Source organism: Gigantopelta aegis, chromosome 3 (genome assembly GCF_016097555.1).
Source record: "Gigantopelta aegis isolate Gae_Host chromosome 3, Gae_host_genome, whole genome shotgun sequence".
Lineage (NCBI taxonomy): Eukaryota > Metazoa > Mollusca > Gastropoda > Neomphalida > Peltospiridae > Gigantopelta > Gigantopelta aegis.
The window spans coordinates 40,898,518-40,918,277 of NC_054701.1; the positions used below are offsets into that span (position 1 = coordinate 40,898,518).

General features: G+C 38.2%; 1 protein-coding gene across 1 annotated transcript in view; it reads left to right on the forward strand.

Annotated features, from left to right (window-relative positions):
• The first annotated feature begins 4,914 nt into the window (after nucleotides 1–4,914).
• Nucleotides 4,915–19,760, forward strand: part of LOC121368043 — a 33,242-nt gene continuing 18,396 nt past the window's right edge. The window contains exons 1-3 of the mRNA XM_041492559.1: nucleotides 4,915–5,040; nucleotides 13,582–13,744; nucleotides 15,195–16,193. Coding sequence (XP_041348493.1) covers nucleotides 13,601–13,744; nucleotides 15,195–16,193 — 1,143 coding nt within the window. The 5' untranslated portion in view covers nucleotides 4,915–5,040; nucleotides 13,582–13,600. The remainder of the gene's footprint in view (nucleotides 5,041–13,581; nucleotides 13,745–15,194; nucleotides 16,194–19,760) is intronic.

The following is a 19,760-nucleotide window of genomic DNA, read 5'->3' on the forward strand; positions in this document are numbered from 1 at the left end:
GTGTTAAACCAAGAAATGAAAAACAGATTTGAAAGTAAACAGGTATGAGAGATCAACACAACAAATACCTAAAATAAAATCTTTGAATAGACCACGGAAACAGTGTATGGAGCTGTGATAAACAAACCAATATTGTATCGAATCATCAATAAAACAATTTTGTTTAAATACATATTTGAAAACATTGCTACATATCGATGTTTGTAGTAGGCGGGATTTAGCTCAGCCATTTGAGAGCTCGCTTGAGGTGCCTGCGTCACAGGATCAACCCACCACGGTGGATTCTTTCAAATGATTGGGGTTTTTCTCGTTCCAAATTAGTGTACCACAACTGGCCAAAGGCCATGGTGTGTGTTTTCCTGTCTGTGGGAAAGTGCATATAAAATATTCCTTGCTGCTAATGAAAAACAAAATGTAGCGGGTTTCCTCTGATGACTAAGTATCAGAATGACCAAATATTTGACATTTATAGCCGATGATTTATTAATCACACCCATTGGGCTATTTCTCGTTCTAGCCAGTGCACCACGACTGGTATATCAAAGGCCGTGGTATGTGCTATCCTGTCTGTGGGGTGGTGCACGTAAACGATCCTTTGCTACTAATGCAAAAATGTAATGGGTTTCTTCTCTAAGACTATATGTCAAAATTACCAAATGTTTGACATCCAATAGCCGACGATTTATTAATCAATGTGCTCTAGTGGTGTCGTTAAGCAAAACAAACTTTTTTATTAATCAATGTGCTCTAGTGGTGTCGTTAAACAAAACAAACTTTTTTATTAATCAATGTGCTCTAGTGGTGTCGTTAAGCAAATACAAACTTTTTAACGATGCTTGTACAACTCGTTTTGAAATTCCCAAGAGATACTGAATATGTCCTGTGTTCGCCACTCTCAAGGAAACCGATGATAATGTTTCCACCCCTGCACCGTGATGAAGAAGAGCACACGCACTCGGTACATTTTTACTCATGGTTAAATGACGTCGAACATTTGATTCATTATAGGGCCTAACCTTGTTGAATGTTCTTGTTTGGGGAAAACTTTGCATCCTTGTATTTTGGTTTTGAAAAACTTAAATCCAGACTCAAGACTTTAGAACAAAGCTTTGTGTCGTGTGTGTGTGTGTGTGTGTGTGTGTGTGTGTGTGTGTGTGTGTCGTGTGTGTGTGTGTGTGTATGTGTCGTGTGTGTATGTTTCGCGTGTGTGTGTCGTGTGTGTGTGTGTGTGTGTGTGTGTGTGTGTGTGTGTATGTGTCGTGTGTGTGTGTGTGTGTGTTCGTGTGTGTGTATGTGTCTGTCTGTCTCTGTGTGTATGTGTGTGTCTGTGTGTGTTTGTGTGTCTGTGTGTGTGTGTGTGTATGCATGTGTGTGTTGTGTGTGTGTGTATGTGTGTGTGTCGTATGTGTGACGTGTATGTGTGTGTGTATATGTGTGTATGTCGTGTGTGTGTATGTGTTGTGTGTGTATGTGTCGTGTGTGTTTGTGTATGTGTCGTGTGTGTATGTCGTGTGTGTATGTCGTGCGTATGTGTTTGTGCGTATGTATATGTATATGTGTGGCGTGTGTGTGTGTGCGTGTGTGTATATGTGTGTGTCGTGTGTGTATATGTGTATGTGTGTGTGTGTGTGTATATATATGTGTGTATGTGTATGCGTGTGTGTATGTGTGTACATGTGTGTGTGTGGGTGAGGGTCTGTCTGCGTGTGTATGTGTGTGTGTGTGTGTGTGTCGTGTGTATGTGTGTGTGCGTGTTTATGTGTGTGTATGTGTGTTTGCATGCGTGTGTGCGTGCATTCGTGTGCGCGCGCGTTTGTGTGTGTGTGTGTGTGCGTGCGTGCGTGTGTGTTTATGTCATAATTCACCCAAAAAAATCCCACTTTCTAAAGTTTAATAGCGATGGGTTAAGATTTGCTTGCCTTTCATCAGAGGCGACTACAGGATTTTGGGGGTCAAAAAATTATTTTTAAAAGGGCAATTTGTGTGTGTCAAAGCCAAATGAGCCAAGATCTGTAGAAGGGTTCGAGAGCAATCTTTTTTATATATCAGCTCTACTGGTCTACCAATCATAGTTATAGACGAATGGCGCTGATTTCAATCAGATTCGGTTCGGGGATATGTTCTCTGGGAAAGTTTGTGTTGTATATTGTGGATGATTATTTTTGTTTTAAAGTAATTAAAAAGGCAATTTCTAACGGGCGGGGATTCACGGGACCCCTGTTATCCCCTCTGGGTCCGCCAGTGACCATCACTCTTTGGACACTCATAGCTATATATAGTTTCCGTGTAAGTGTGTGAGTGGCAGTCCTCCTCCTTGCAAAATAGGATTTAAAGGCATACTGTCACGGATTTGAGGACCTTAGTTCTCTAAACATGGATAATAACTAAAAATTACATTAATTGTTGGAAAACAAATCTAGCTATCGCATCACCTTAACTGAACCATGATGGAGTGAAATCCATGTCAACCCTCTCGGCAATTTTAGTTTTTGAATTATGGACCATTACCATAATTCAATTATTTTTACAAAATGTCATTAATAAATGGAGTATGGTGGTTATGAAGATGGTTGAATAAAGTACATTTAGGGACAAATCAAATTATTTTTCTTGAGGTAATACTTTGTTAAACCATTAAATAGGTCAGTGGTCTGTGACAGTATGCCTTTAAAGATATTTTATCGCTATTGGAAGTGTCAGTCACGTTATAAGCACAACACTTAGTAGTTATTTGTGACAACAGACACGACTTTGTTGAATCACCCTACATTGTTGAGACATTCTTTTGCTGCTTTGTTCAGATTTGAAAGATTTAAGGCCGTGCATTCGGGAAACCGAATTTGGTGTATTCTAAACGGTACTACAAAATAATTATTATTAGTCCAAATTCTGTCCACCTAAAACGGGATAGGAATTATGTGGCTTGTGCTACAGTTTTTTCATCAGACGCAATAATTTCCATGAGATTGCTCGATTTAGCATCAATATTTACTGCTGAAATTTGGGCAATCATTAAAGCCCTAGAACATATTAAGGATTCATGTGCTTCCAAATATATTATTTTTACAGACTCACTTTCGTGTCTCCAAGCTCTACAGTACATGAAATTGGAACATCCCTTAGTTGGGATGGTGGTGCGAAAGTGTGTCTTTTTTCAATTGCCAATAAAGATGTTATATGTTGTTGGGTACATAGCCATGTTGGCATTAAGGGTAACGAAAAGGCAGATGTTGCTGCCAAGTCTGCTTTGAACTTGCCCCGTGTCCATGTTGGTGTCCCCTACAGTGATTTTAAATTTCATATTAACCAATATATCTTTTCGACTTGGCAAGATGATTGGGACGGTGCGGTCGCGAACAAGCTTCATTCTGTCAAGCCAGTCCTGGGACAGTGCCAGTCATCCTACAGGCGGTGCAGGAAGGATGAAGTAGTCTTGTGCCGTGACCGCATCGGCCATACATATTTCACGCATTTAAGGACCCTCCTCCTCAGTGTGAACATTGTCAGTGTGCATTGAGTGTGATCATCTTAAGCCGATTAGAAATGATATATTTCGCAACAGAAATGTTTTGGAATCTTTTAAATTCCATCCAGAATTAATTGTAAAGTTTTTAAAACACTTTGACTTGTATACAAAGTTTTATAATATACTTGCCTTGATTTTATGTATTATATTATACTCCCCCCCCCTTCCCCCCCCAGCTCCTTACACTGTGGTTTTACATAAATATATATATTTCCATATACTTACCATCTGTGACACCCAATAGCCGATGTGTATTTTTGTGTTGGGGTGTCGTTAAACATTCATTCATTCAATCATTCATTCACACACACGCGCGCACACACACACACACACACACACACACACACGAACGCACACGCACACACACACACACACACAAATAAACACAGACACAACCCAACCCAACACAACACAACACTACACAACCCCACCCCTACTTGTCCCTGGATTCATGCATTGGTGATACAGTTAACAATTCACGATTGTCCTGTAGGATCGAATCACCTTAGTGAAACCATAATCTGTTTCGTTTTGTTTTTGGTTTTTTCCCATTCCAACCAGTGCCTCACGGCTGGTATAGGCCTATCAAAGGTCATTGGATGTCCTGCCTGTGGGGAAAATTATTAATTATGGGTTTAAAACATTTATTGTAAAAACACATTTATGGAAATTAAACACAAACTAAGTTTCTTTGCAGATTATCATCACATTGTACAGATTAAAGTTCGAGGGGTGAAGACACAATTCTGGAACAGCCAAGGTATGCAGTACCACATGAAGTAATCGATAATGCACTACACAGAGACGATAGGCAGAAATGATGGTGTGTCACCATGGCTTTTCCATCAATTGCCTTTATTAATTGTGTACCTATCAAAACAGGAGATTTAACGCACACACACACACACACACACACACACACGCACGTGTACACTTCCGCGCACACACACACAAAATTATACATAACACAATATTTTTAAAATCACACATATTTTTTGTTAATGGTCTGCCAGAATTCCAATTAAACTAAAAGCTAACAGATTTGGAAATAAAAATTAATTAAAGGCATACTGTCATGGATTTAAGGACCTTATTTCTCGAAAAATGGATAATAAATAAAAATTATGAAATCCATGTCAAACCTCTTGACAATTTTAGTTTTTGAATTATTATGGACCATTGCCATAATTTAATTATTTTTACAAAATATCATTAATAAATGGAGTATGGTGGTTATGAAGATGGTTGAATAAAGTACATTTAGGGATAAATCTAATTATTTTTGTTCAGGTAATACTTTGTTAGACCATTAAATAGGTCAGTGGTCTGTGACATTATGCCTTTAAAATGCTCAGGCAATGGAGATTATTTGTTCTAGCCTAAAATGACGGAATTGCCCGAGGAATTGATTTCGGGAGTTCTCGTTTTATTTCCAAGAAGTCGTAATAGGTTGTTGTTGCCAATGTTGGCTTCGACAGTGGATTGTGTAACGATTGTCGTCTGACATATTTGTTGTAAGTATACCAGTGGACTTTATATTCAACGGTTATTGTTGCAGCGTTATATGGAGGTTGTGATGTGGGTACAATGGACCATGGTTCATTTTATTAATTATACAATTCGGTTGTGATATCGTATAACACTTATTATCGTTCAATTGTCAACAGAGGGCCCACTGTCCGTTTAAGAATTATATTATTCCCATTTTCTGTCTTCTGTGTAAAATTGTTTTATTTCACTCGTAGAATAATGCGCGTCGGTTAGCCTCTCGCACAAATTTTAGATGATTTATTTGGCTAGTATCACATTAGGAAGGACTTTCCTTTGGCACTGTCACTAACCCTAACCCTAACCCTAACTCTCTATGATAAGTATTTATAATGTTCTTTATATGTGACAGTGCCAAAGGAAACTCCTACCCTACATTATGTCAAGTGCCCAGTTTCGGGAGGGACGTAGTAACTTGAGACTTAAACTTGTGATCATTATATATATACATGTATGTCACATGTTACATTAGTGTCACTGCAGTGTTCGAAATAAGCACTTGTCCGTTTGTCCTGACAAGTGAAAATCTGCTCAGACAAGCAAAATGTACCATAGTGGTTGTCCAGTGGACAAGTAAAAATGTTCAATGCAGTTTAATTTTGAGAAATCAAAAATACTGTCCTTGTACTTGAATAAAACAAAACATTTATTTGGACAAGTGAAAATATTGCTGGACAAGTAGATTTCACGATGTTCTTGTCTGGTGGACAAATGAAAAATTCTGTTTATTTCTATTGCTGAGTGTGATCATTCATACCGTACATATAAAATATTAGCCCGAGTACTCTTGACTGTAAGAGAGCTAGACGGACATTTGAACATAAATACGCTCTCATTACAGTCAGAGGGTACTAGACGTTTCGCCCCCCCCAGCCAGTTCGCCCCAGTCAATTCGCCCCCAGTCAGTTCGCCCCTACAAAGGTACCAGTTCGCCCCCAGTCATTTTGGGTCATGTTCCTGGCCTGGAAAGTCATGAAATTTTTTTATTGGTCATGGAACGGGCTGAGTGTAATAAAGTTCTGTTCTGATATATCCATACATGTTTGTTTTGTGTTGAATACGAATGCCTGGCTAGGCAGGTCAGGTCAGGTTATAGGGTTTTAAATGCACATTCAGAACAAGCTGTTGTAGCGCACGCCAGGCTAGGCTGGTCGTACACGCTTTTATGGCCATTATCGCGTGTTAATCTGTTAACTGTAATCAGTCGGTGTTTTTTGAAGATGATCATCTTTTTTGATGTTCATGGTTACTAATTAGTGGCCAAATGAACCCCCGTAATAATCCCTCAGTTAGAATAATGCTCACCAGAAGAGGCCATATCGAATTGCTGTTCAAAGCCCTCTTAGGTGTTAGCCGAATATGCATAATCAGCATCAAGGTTATGTAGCTGATTAACCATTGTTTTATTTCTTTATTCTTAAAACAGATCATATCTGGCAGGAATGGATGTTTTAATAAATGTTGATGATGTGGTTTGTGAATTTGTGAAAAAATGTCGGTGTCTACGCTTATTCAGCACCCTACATTTAATTACATCTGAAAAAAATATAACCCCGTATTACAATTCTCATGATTCATGATCAGTCCAAATTGTGGAAGGACAACAACCCCTCCCCTCTAAGAAAAGGAACACACACAACTCACACACACAAACACACTTTAACATCCTCTAAAAAAACTACAATAATTGTTTAAAAGTAACAACTAATTGGGGGTGAACTGACAAATATTTGGGGGCGAACAGGCAAACAGTTGGGGGCGAATCGTCTTGGGGCGAACTGGTACATGGGGCGAACAGGTCAAAGTGGCTGGGGGGCGAAACGTCATGGATTCCAGTCAGAGACCAAGCTATGTATTGTTTTGGCAATTCCCGATAACCAAAAAGTTGGCAAAGATTTCCGCTCTAATACCATAACAATCCTATGTTTGACGTCAAATACCTTTACATCGATCATTTTTGAGTTAGCTGATTAAAAAAAATCCACATATTAATCACTAATACACATAGTACAGAAAGAAATCCGACAGCACCCACATTCAGCTACACTTCGTGACACTCCGTCGCAAGAATTACAAAGCTCAGTGACCTATTTCGTGACGTAGATCACGTGATCGCCCACTGGGCGATTCTGCCCAGTAGACGGAATGGCCAAGTGGCCGATCCTGTGACGCAACGTCACGATATAGGTCGGCGAACTTAGAATCCTGCTGTCCGGAGTTTGCCAAAGCTTAGCTGAATGTGGGTGCTGTCAGGTTTCTTTCTGTAGTGTGTGTATTAGTGATTAATATGTGGATTTTTTTAAATCAATTAACTCGAAAATGATCAATTTAAAAGTATTTAATGTCAAACATAGAATTGTTGTGATATTAGAGCGGAAATCTTTGCCAACTTTTTGGTTGTCGGGAATTGCCAAAAAAATACATAGCTTGGTCTCTGACTGTATTGAGAGCGTATTTATGTCCAAATGTCTGTTTGGCTCTCTTACAGTCAGAGTACTCGGGCTAATAAAATATATGTACATGTTACATTAGTGTGATAATTCATAGTGTATAGTGTATGCACATATTACACTATTATAACTCTTTTTACAGATCTTTACTGGCCAAACGTGTAGTCCTTATATATGTTTTAATTCTGGTGGTACATGTATCTCTAGATATAATGACACAATTTTTTTATTAGTTTTCTGGCAAATTAGTAATGCAACCCGACCAGCCTCGGTGGCGTCGTGGCAGGCCATCGGTCTACAGGCTGGTAGGTACTGGGTTCGGATCCCAGTCGAGGCATGGGATTTTTAATCGAGATACCGACTCCAAACCCTGAGTGAGTGCTCCGCAAGGCTCAATGGGTAGGTGTAAACCACTTGCACCGACCAGTGATCCATAACTGGTTTAACAAAGGCCATGGTTTGTGCTATCCTGCCTGTGGGAAGCGCAACCTGTCGTAAAAAGAGTAGCCTATGTGGCGACAGCGGGTTTCCTCTAAAAACAGTGTCAGAATGACCATATGTTTGACGTCCAATAGCCGATGATAAGATAAAAAATCAATGTGTTCTAGCGGCATCGTTAAATAAAACAAACTTTACTAATGCAACCCCTGCAATTGCCAGCGGTAATCGGCAATGCTGTGGAGATTGCCAGGGAGTTTTTCGTTCTCTGCAGCATTTCTTTGCCGTGTACTATATTGGATTTTTTTCAATATGGATTTTTTCCTTATTGTTAAAAAAAAAATATATTTTGTGAACTGAAAACAGATTAAAAGTAAATATTAAAACCGTAACTGCACCGTTATTACTAAGTATCTGAATCTCAGCGTCATCGGTCATGATCGTAAATACATGTAGTGTTTTCTCTAGCTTGTTTTAGCATGGTGCAGCACCATGCCTCAGTAGTCTAGCACCATCTTGCTAAAACAAGCTAGGAAAAACACTAATGTAAATGAGTAACAACTAGGTCATTGAACTCTGTTGACTGTTCACAGCACACACATTGCAGGGACCACTGGATTGCAGAAGTGTGACAGTTTATACATCGTTGAACTGTGGCTATAGTGTATTGTGGGTGTTTTATTTTCATTAACATACACACTCCTACAAGTCACTTGAATTGTTATGGTGAGCCTGATTATGAGATATTTATAGAAATACATATATATGGAGAGATCGTTCTGATAGTTTAATAAACATTTCTGTCATTTATATTGGCAAAATATGCTACCCTTTTCTGGAGCCTAATAAAACTTTACCTTATTTACTTGGGCTTAAAAGGGGTTTTGGTCTTCATGACAGATTTCCTAACAGAAGTTATTAAAGAAAATTAGTTTAATTCTATTGCGCATTAAATATATTCTGTCATTTTGATATAATTAAAATATAAAGATTGAACTGGCACGTCACTGTGGACAATGATAAATTGTCATCCCCTTGCAACCCCACGTGCACATGTTATTCGTGTGTTAACTGGCACTTTTAATCAACAAAACCGGCCTCGGTGGCGTCGTGGTTAGGCCATCGGTCTACAGGCTGGTAGGTACTGGGTTCGGATCCCAGTCGAGGCATGGGATTTTTAATCCAGATACTGACTCCAAACCCTGAGTGAGTGCTCCGCAAGGCTCAGTGGGTAGGTGTAAACCACTTGCACCGACCAGTGATCCATAACTGGTTCAACAAAGGTCATGGTTTGTGCTATCCTGCCTGTGGGAAGCGCAAATAAAAGATCCCTTGCTGCTAATTGGAAAGAGTAGCCCATGTAGTGGCGACAGCAGGTTTCCTCTCAAAATCTGTGTGGTCCTTAACCATATGTCTCACGCCATATAACCGTAAATAAAATGTGTTGAGTGCGTCGTTAAATAAAACATTTCTTTTTTTTTAATCAACAAATACTGTCACTTGTATGAATAAATCTTACAGCATATTGGCAAACAACACAAATAACAAACTAATCGTTAAAACTTTCTTTCAATCCAGACTTTCAAACAAAATTGCATTTGGCGATTTGGCGAGCATGGTACATGTATGGCCCCCAAAAACTTTCATTATTATTCTCTCTTTTTTTAAGATGAGATAAACAGTTCATGTGACCGGCCTCGGTGGCGTCGTGGTTAGGCCATCAGTCTACAGGCTGGTAGGTACTGGGTTTGGATCCCAGTCGAGGCATGGGATTTTTAATTCAGATACCGACTCTAAACCCTGAGTGAGTGCTCCGCAAGGCACAATGGGTAGGTGTAAACCACTTGCACCGACCAGTGATCCATAACTGGTTCAACAAAGGCCATGGTTTGTGCTATCCTGCCTGTGGGAAGCGCAAATAAAAGATCCCTTGCTGCTAATCGGAAAGAGTAGCCCATGTAGTGGCGACAGCGGGTTTCCTCTCAAAATCTGTGTGGACCTTAACCATATGTCTCACGCTATATAACCGTAAATAAAATGTGTTGAGTGCGTCATTAAATAAAACATTTCTTTCTTTAAACAGTTCATGTCAGCCCTTGATATACAGTGCTAAATGATTCAACCTGCATCTTTATTAATACTGTAAACTGGATTAATATTGCAACATGGGCATTTGGGATGGGTGGGTGTAAATACATACCTTAAAGCAAGCTCATGTGTATATTTCGTGAACAACCAGTGCATGACTGAAAATAGAATGTTTTCAAATCTGTGTCTATGTAATGAGTTGTTTTTAAAAGTTTAATGACACTACAAGAAAACATTGATTAATTAATCATCAACTATTGGATGTCAAACATTTGGTAATTCTGACTTTATAGTCATCAGAGGAAACCTGCTACAGACCTTGCTTTTTAAGATGCGCGGGTGCGATCGCGCTCATACAGCGCACATAATTTTAATCTGGTGAGTGTGAAAAATAACTCACATTACACTTAACAAACAGCGCACGTAAAATAATTTTGTATATTGATTGCCACTATTTACCGTATGTAGCTGATAGAAAGATCTGTTTAATAATACCAGAAAAAACATGTTACGAGAACGGTAGTGTCTACGCCAGATTTTAATATATGACTGGTACTTATCTTTGCTATACAAATAGAAAAACACAAGTTTAATAGACATCTTTGAAGACGTACCAATCCAATCAAAATTCTTTGCCTATTTAATTTATTATTAATTTGAAACAGTCCACTTTTGTAAGGTAATAGATCACAATATCTGATAAGGATAACTCATTTATACTGTTCATATAGTTATGACAAAAAGATAAATGGGATTGAATATAGGTAGTACTAAACCAAATAACTTTCGACTGGGTCAAAGTTCGAGGTGCACCCAGCTTTTGATAGAGAAGTGAACACCACAAGTCCTGTGATTGGTTATAAATGTGAGAGTGTTGGTTGTAAAAAATAATAGTTTCATCTGGCTAAAAAAAAATATGCAATTTTATTTCATCTAGTACCAATGTGTCAAGTAGCCTTGTGCTTGAAACATGTATGGGGTACCTGTAAAAAAAAAAAAGTACTCGAATTTTGTGCGGAACTAGGGTAGTCATAGACGCTACCCGTTATCTCAGAAACAAACAGCTTGACCCCCAATTTTTTCTGATTCACTTTAAGTGTGAGGGGTGGTAGTATTTTATATCCGTGGCATTTATGTTGATTGATACGCTGCAGGTAGGAGTTTTAGCCACATATGTTACTATTGTCGTCTATGGGATTTGATTTGGTAGTATACACCCTATAATAGTGGCTTCTGTAGCCTACACAAATGAACTCGTTACGGAAATCAGCGAAGTCGGTAAAATTTTCTTGATTAGTTCATAACTGTTAGCCTACAAAACTTACGTAAGATCCCGAAAATGGCAATTGTGTAATTTTATACTTTCTTAAAAAATTGTTTAATAAAAATAAAAATAAAATAAAATTAGACAGAATAATAAAAAGAATGAAAAGAAATGATAATAGGTATGTAGGAATAAGCCTAGCTATATTTTTTTTACGTCTATTATTTTTATTTTTTATCTTTAAAAAAAAAATCAAATAAAACTTAATTTAGCCAGAGGTTAATGAATGTGCATATGTTATTTAGATATGTTTATATGTACATACTATATAGTAACAGTAATCAATGATCATTTCCGACTATTTAATTTTTGTTTCGTTTGTTAGAAAGTCACAGACCATGTGACTAGAACATGATTTGATGCGCAGTAGTCTGTGGCATATTGACCAATCAGAGCTATCGGGGTCAGATTATATTTACTCTTGGAATTCTGCGCGCACACGCTGGTCTACTTGACAAGTTATTACGTATTGATGATGGGGTCTAAATTTATAGGTTTTTTAATTATCTTTATTATGGCATCCCATGTTTGGAATAAAATCCTGCAATGACACTACAATTTTCTATTAACAGCAAGGTATCTTTTATATATGCACCATCCCAGACAGGATCACACACACCACAGCCTTTGATATACCAGTTGTGGTGCACTGGCTGGAATGAGAAATAGCCCAATGGGCCCATTGACAGGGATCTATCCCAGACCGACTGTGCATCAAGCGAGCGCTTTTCCACTGGGCTACATCCAGCCCCTTCATTTGTTGTTGAAGAGCTTAAAAGTAAATGTAGCTTACATGCACTACAATGTATATGTGGCGATAAGTTTCTGTTCTTAAATAAATCCATTAACCTGGTTACTGGACTGAAACTGAGAAAGCCCCGGCAGGTGAATTGTGTGTTCAAGACACGATCCTTGGACCGGCTTAGTTGAGCAGTAGATGCACACGTCAAAAAAAGTTATACCATCACCTTAATTGTCATACATATATAATTAAATTTAACTATGTACAGATTTCATTGTGCATACACTTGTATATATATACCACTTACTTATAAATTCTCCTAGGGTTCTTGATTTATTCCCAGGCTTTCATGTTTGACAGTGTTTTATGATCTTGTATATAGGATCTGGTGAGCTTAACACATGGTATTTGTGCATGTGCTAGTATTTGCTAAATGTACAAGGATTATTTAAAAACAAAATTAACCGTGTGCATGTATATTATATTGGACTTAAAAGAGAAAACTGGATGCATATTACATACTTACATACATGTATATATTTACATGTATGTGAACAAACTGGAGTTTCATTGCATTAATTATGTGACTCCATAATAAAATTTAATGTAATTATTTATATACATGTACATACATGTAGTACATTTGTACATGTAGTACAGCTCTGCATAAATGCATGGTACATGTACTTGTAATTATGTAAATGATTCAAATGGAACATGGGATGAAACAGACATTTTTACAGTATCATGATTGTCTTGTTGTTTTGTTTTGTTTTGTTTTGACATACAGTACAGCTTCATGTTTTGACAATACCAGGTTAATGACGTAGTAGGTTTTGCCATGTGAAAGTAAGAATGGGGAACTCCTTACTTGTCCTGGGCAGCTGGTATTCTTAGCTGGTTAGTCAGATGTGAACTTTATCAAAAAGAATACTAGAAGAAGAAAACGTAATTTAACTGATTTTGTATAACTGGATGTATTCTGGTTGGCAGTAAATAATCTATAAATTGTATACAAGGGTTAGAGTTATTGTGTGTTTTATAGTAATCTCTCACATGTGATAGCGGTAACAACTGAAAACTGGGCGATGCGTTTTTATTGGAGTTAGTATATATGTCTATTAGCAGTGTTCGAAATAAGCACTTGTCCGTTTGTCCCGACAAGTGAAAATCTATTCGGACATGCAAAATGGTGGACAAATAAATGGTTAGATACATGTATTTGTCCGGTGCACTAGTAAAATTGTTTTCTTATTTCCATCACTGATTAGTGTATAGCCACAGTCTCAGAATAGTCCCTTTTCTGAAATACTGTTTGATGTATCATACATGTAACCCAACCAATGCAATGTTGCATGCAGTTTTTTATTTATTTTGTTTACTATTTTGTTTGGTGGTTTGTTGTTTGTTATTAATGCATTTGTTTTCAATATTTTGTACAGAATTGTATGTTTTGTTTTTTCAGATGTGTTGTTTGTAACATTATGGGCTCTACGCCCATCCGTACGGTTATTTATCAGCTGAAGAACAATTCGAGTAGTGTGGTGTGGTCTTGTTGTCGTAACGTGACTCTGTTTAGGGGACATTCCAACAAGTTGGGGCTTACCTTCAAAACTATCTGTGAGCAGGTAAAACTGTCAGTGCATGGCCTTCTACATGATATACTAGTAGTTAAATACAAATAATTTTGTTGTATATTTAGTATTCAAACATTTTAGATAAAGGGACTTCATGTCTTGAGTTTGCAGTCATCATAAGATATTTCTGACCCATAGAGCCTTTTTAATGACTAAAATTATACATTAAATACATTGTCTTGTTTAGAATACCAGTGTCTGTATACAGGGCTTCTAGATCATAGTAGCCCCAATCCCATGGCTAGTGATATTCAATGTTGGGCTAGTAAATAACTACTACCCCAAAAAAAAGTCAAATGTTGCAGTTAAGTCAATTTTGTAAATATGAATACCCATCCCCCATCCCAACCCCCAATGTTAAGTGTTTTTAAGCTCCATCTTCCCCTTTAGGTAACATATCTGATTATTGCTATTATTAATTTTGTAAAATTGTATTAACTTAAAGTAAAGTAGGGTAGTGAATTTTTAATTGTGGCTAGTAAATTTTTTAAATCACTGATCTCATGGCTAGTGGATTTTTATAAAAATCCTAGAAGCCCTGTGTATATCTCCATTGTGTCAGCGGCCATGTGATAATGTTTTTCATTTTACTTCCTAATATATATATTTTTCGTATATAGGTACTAAATTATTTGAAGGTAAAATCTGGTTTGGTCTAGTACAGACATTAGGACGACAACAAACACCTTGTTTATACAAACACTGATATGCTGGACAAGAAAATATTTTTAATTTATAATTTTAGTTGTCAAAAAGGCTCTGTTAGTTGGAAATGTTTTACAATGGAGCTAACTCAGGACAGTCCTTTTAAATGGTGTGCATGTATACAATGTATGTGTTTTAGTTATTGCTGTTCTAGAAATGATTACATGTTGGTGGAGAGGGTTTTGGGGTTGGTGATAAAAATGGTTGTTTAATAGAACATTTGCATTAGGTACCTTGTTCCTGAGCCTTATTTTGTTTTACATGTCCTTGCCGTACCTATATGTACTCAAATGCACATGTTACATGTTTCTTGATAGTTTTGGGTAGAAGAGTGATTTTTTTTTTTAATTTTAAAAATCTGGATAATATAAATTAAATATAAAATTTTATTTATTTATATAACGACACCTCAGTACATTGTTTATATATTGATTGTTTATTTGTAAGTGAATTACAAGTCTTTTTTAAAAAAAATACTTTGATGGATTATTATTCTATCAGGGTTTTAGATCTCATTAATTTAAGCACAACTGGGTTTTTTTGTCTGTTCTGAGCACTCTTAGTCTTAGATCTTGTTAGCATAGTAATGTTAACAGCTGGTAAAGATGTTGCTGAAATCCATTTCAATTTATATCAGTCAAATTAAGTTTTAACATTTTAGTGGTATTGAGGTAAAAATGTTTTTGAGGTTAGCATATAATATTGTTTATACTCAATTTGGGCTTGCTTGTTTCAGGCTGGAATTGACAACTGTACGCTGATCACCCGAATCAAAGAGACATGTGAATATACTGGGGAACTAAACGTGTCCGACAGAATCCTTGCAATCAATGATATCTGCATAGCCGGCTTCTCCGAATCAGAAGTCTCCGAAATTTTTGAAGACCTAGATGTCTCTGAATACCATCTCGTTGTCCAATCGGTCAAGCTAGGAACCGATGACAGAACAGCTAGCGAAATGTCATCGGAGTATCTTCTTCCGAAGGTCAAGCGTAACATGTCCTCGACAAGCTCGCACGGTGCGACATCGCAGGGCTCCGTAGACCGGCCCAAGAGCTCCGGCGCGAACAAGAAGTTAGCGAAAAGCAGCAGCAGCAGTCTCGAACACGACCATCCGGTTTCACCGAGCGTCGTTTCTCCTTTTGAAAGGAGCATCGTCAAGCCAACACCGGCACCAGGTCACAAGAAGAACGCAGAACACAGTGTCGCTCATGCGTATCATCCCCTCGTTGACATAGATCAGATCACGGGTCGAAGCGACGGCACTGCTGCGTCTGCCGGGGCCCACGTCTTCTGCCAGGCGGACGTCCGGCCGCCGGGAGTCCCCATGCCTCACCAGTGGAACTGGGCCGGCCACGAGACCAGCTACTCCTACAACCGGACCCAGTCCCTCCCCGTGTCATGCGATGAGGACATAGGTCTGGAGGAGATCACGTGCGAGGTGCAGTCTCTGCCCCTGCAGTCCGGAGCTGCTAACCAGTCGGGTACTGCGGCTCCTAGCTCTTTCTACAGCCAGGACAGCGGGCTGGGAGGATCCAAGCTGCAGGAGCCTGGGCAGCTGGATATCCCTGTGTGCAGGACCCAGCTGTGTCAAGTGCAGCACTGTCTCTGGCACATGGCAGTGCTGAAGTTTCCGCAGCACGTGATCTGGGATCCAGGCACAAAAACGGTCATGCTGGAGAAGAATCCACAGACGGCATACGGATTTCACTACAAGATTAAAATTCATGTTCACGTACGTATATTATTTAGGGGCTGTTCGTTATTATAAGCACTTTATTAAGCATATACTGTACTATACATAACTGTACACTTGAGGGTGAGGACCTTAACGTCAATGTATGATTTTACAACAGAAAAACATTTCAATAAAAATATCCCTTGTAAGATAAAAAATGTTGGAAGAGGGGGAGGGTGTAACATAGAAATACTCTTGGTAAATTTTTTAAAATGCAGGAATGTTTGCTTTTAATACAAATGAAGGCAGATTATTTATTTTTATCCTGTGAATAGTGTGGATTATGGGTGGAATTAATGTAACAACATCATATTGGGTTTGAACAGACGACAGAGAGGTGGAATGTTATTCAGGTTTATTCATATATTCTCATATTCTCGCATCATTCTTTACAGCTCCGAAAATATTACAAATAATTACATCCATTAAGTAATTAAAACATCCACAATTTAATATAAAGACATCTATAAAGACATCTACAATATTCTACATTTAATTCATAAATCACATATTAAATTCAAACTGACAAGAAAGGAAGATTGCCCCTCTTCTAGCAGCAAATCCATCCGAACATCCTCTCTTAATCAAACATCCTATCTTATGCAGTAAACCTTATAGTTTATATAGCCAAGAAAACAATAGAAAGCGCAACGCACGTGCTTACAATCGCACATGCAAGAAATGCACATCTGTATCTCAATACCTGGGTAATCGATAATAACAATACCTAGACTTACTACATGTCAAAAAAATAATTATATATACAAAATTAAACACTACCACATCCTCCCCCCCCCCCCCCCCCCCAAACCTCAAATGACGTCCTCGTCATTTAGATAGCGGTATGTCAACTAGAGAAAGGATACAACCGAGTACTGAACCGTTAACTTGATCAAACACATTTTGAGAAGCAAGCTCTCTAATAAATTTAAGTCGCTGGCGTAACTCTGAATCATTAATAATATGACTCATAATATACTCATTCGACTTATCCAAGCAGGTTTTTCTCGAACCCTCGTAGAACATCTTGGTTCTACACGTGACAAATCTTCAGATTTAGAAGCATGACATCCATTCGATGGTTGACCTAATTCAACCATTTCTACCTGAGTTGGATGTACCTCAGTGTTAGACATATCCGAATGTCCTGAAGCTTCATCCTCTACAACAAGAGTTTCCGAGTCATCGCCCTGAACCCCTTTTGTAGCCGACCCATTTCCAATAGATTCAGAACCAACAACAGAAGTGTCATCAGTAACAGACTTCACAGTATCAACTACTACCTCAATCATATCAGAATCAGAGTCACCACAGTAATCCACATTATCAGGAAGATTTTGACTTCGGGATACCGATACTGGATGCTTTGTTGACTTTGTAGGCTTAGCTACTTTAACTCCCTGCTTTTCAGAATAAACAATGACCCTATTGGTAACAAATGGTTTCTATGTAAAGTTCTTTTCCTTCCATGTCCTGGCTCAGGTTAAACAATAAATACGGGGATATCAATATTGGGCTGGTCTACAACTATATACACATCCGGATCAAAACGATCGGCCAATTTATGTCTACCATCAAACGCTAAAGATTTAACTAACACCCTATCACCAACCACAATGGTAGCTCCACAAACTCAAACCCAACTTTCTGTCTCTCCTGAGCTTTCTTTGACGCTACAAATGTGTTTATAAGCATTGCTGAGATGCTCCCGTAATGCCTTAGTATATTCAAAAATGGATTTACACCCTCAGTTTATTTCTATACCAAATGCTAAGTCAATGGGAAGTGTTGGTTCTTGCCCAAACATCAGAAAAAATGGCGATTGCCCAGTTGACTCATGACGAATGCAATTACATGTATATGCATGTACCAGGGGCCCTATATGATTTTTCCAGTCCTTTTTCTGATCAGGATTTAGTGTACCCAACATATCACAAAGAGTTTTGTTAAACTGTTCGCACATACCGTTGCCCATCGGATGATATGGCGTAGTTCTCGACTTTTTTATGTTAAGAATAGTACACAACTCGCCTATCAACTTTCCAGTAAAATTGGCACCCTGATCAGTATGAATTCTTTGGGGAATACCGTAATGAATTATGAAATTCTTAAAGAACATCTCTGCTGTTGTCTTAGCCGACATGTTTTTTTTTGGCAATGCCAAGGCATACCGGGTAAAATGGTCTGTAATGACGAGTACATACTGTTCATCACTTTTAGATTGTTCAAGTGACATGAAATCCAAACATACTAATTCTAACGGTAGTGAGGTTGTAATGCTCACTAATAGAGCTCTCAAATTAGTTGGTGATTTCCTCCTTAGACACCTGCCACAGCTTTGTATAAATATTTCAACATCTTTTGACATACCCAGCCAGAAAAATCAATCTCGCAATAATGAAAAGGTTATATCTCTACCAGGATGACCAACGTCTGTATGACAACCGTGAAGTGCTAATTGAACATGAGACTTTGGCAATACCAACTGCCGTCTTTTCTCATCATTAATTACAACCTCTCTATAAAGAACACCATGTTGTAAAACAGACTATTAAATATTCTTAGCATTACAGGATTATGCCTTGTCATAGGAACCTCAATCCTCTTAGGCCTTCTGTCATTTCTAACCAAATTTATCCGTGGTCGTAAATCGTCATCTCGTGACTGTACCATTCTCCAGTCCTGTTCAGTCATATTTTGAATACTCTGTCCTTCGTCAACATCATCCTATACTGACGCAGACATACACAGAGATTCTACATATGGCTGTGTCTCTATAATACTACATAAGGCTTTTACCGACTCTTTATCAATATGTTTTCCATCTTTTGCCATCAAACAAGGCAACCTACATTTGTAGATAGTCCATCGGCATCAGCATTATTTGTTCCTGATCGATACACCAACTTAAAGTCATAAGCAGCCAAAGCAGCAAGCCAACGATGACCTGTGTCATCGAGTTTAGCTGAAGAGAGAACATAGGTCAATGGGTTATTATCAGTGAACACGGTGAAAGAACTTCTGTACAAATAATCGTGAAATTTCTCTGTCGCTGCCCATTTTAAACAGAGAAATTCTAAATGATAAGCAGAATCATTCTTTTCAGACTTGCTTAGCCCACGACTACCATAGCTAATTACCCTCTTTTTGCCATCTTAATGATTCAGAGTTACGCCAGCGACTTAAATTTATTAAAGAGCTTGCTTCTCAAAATGTGTTTGATCAAGTTAACGGTTCAGTACTCAGTTGTATCCTTTCTCTAGTTGACACACCGCAATCTAAATGACGAGGACGTCATTTGAGGTATGGGGGGAAGTATGTGGTAATATTTTTTGCATGTGCGACTGTAGGCATGTGCGTTGCGCTTTCTATTGTTCTCTTGGCTATATAAACTCTAAGGTTTGCAGCATAAGATAGGATGTTCAATTAAGATAGGATGTTCAGTTGGATTCGCTGCTAGAGGTGGGGAAATCTTCGTTTCTTGTAAGTTTATATAGCCAAGAGAACAATAGAAAGTGCAACGCATGTGCCTACAGTCGCACATGCAAGAAATGCACGTCTGTA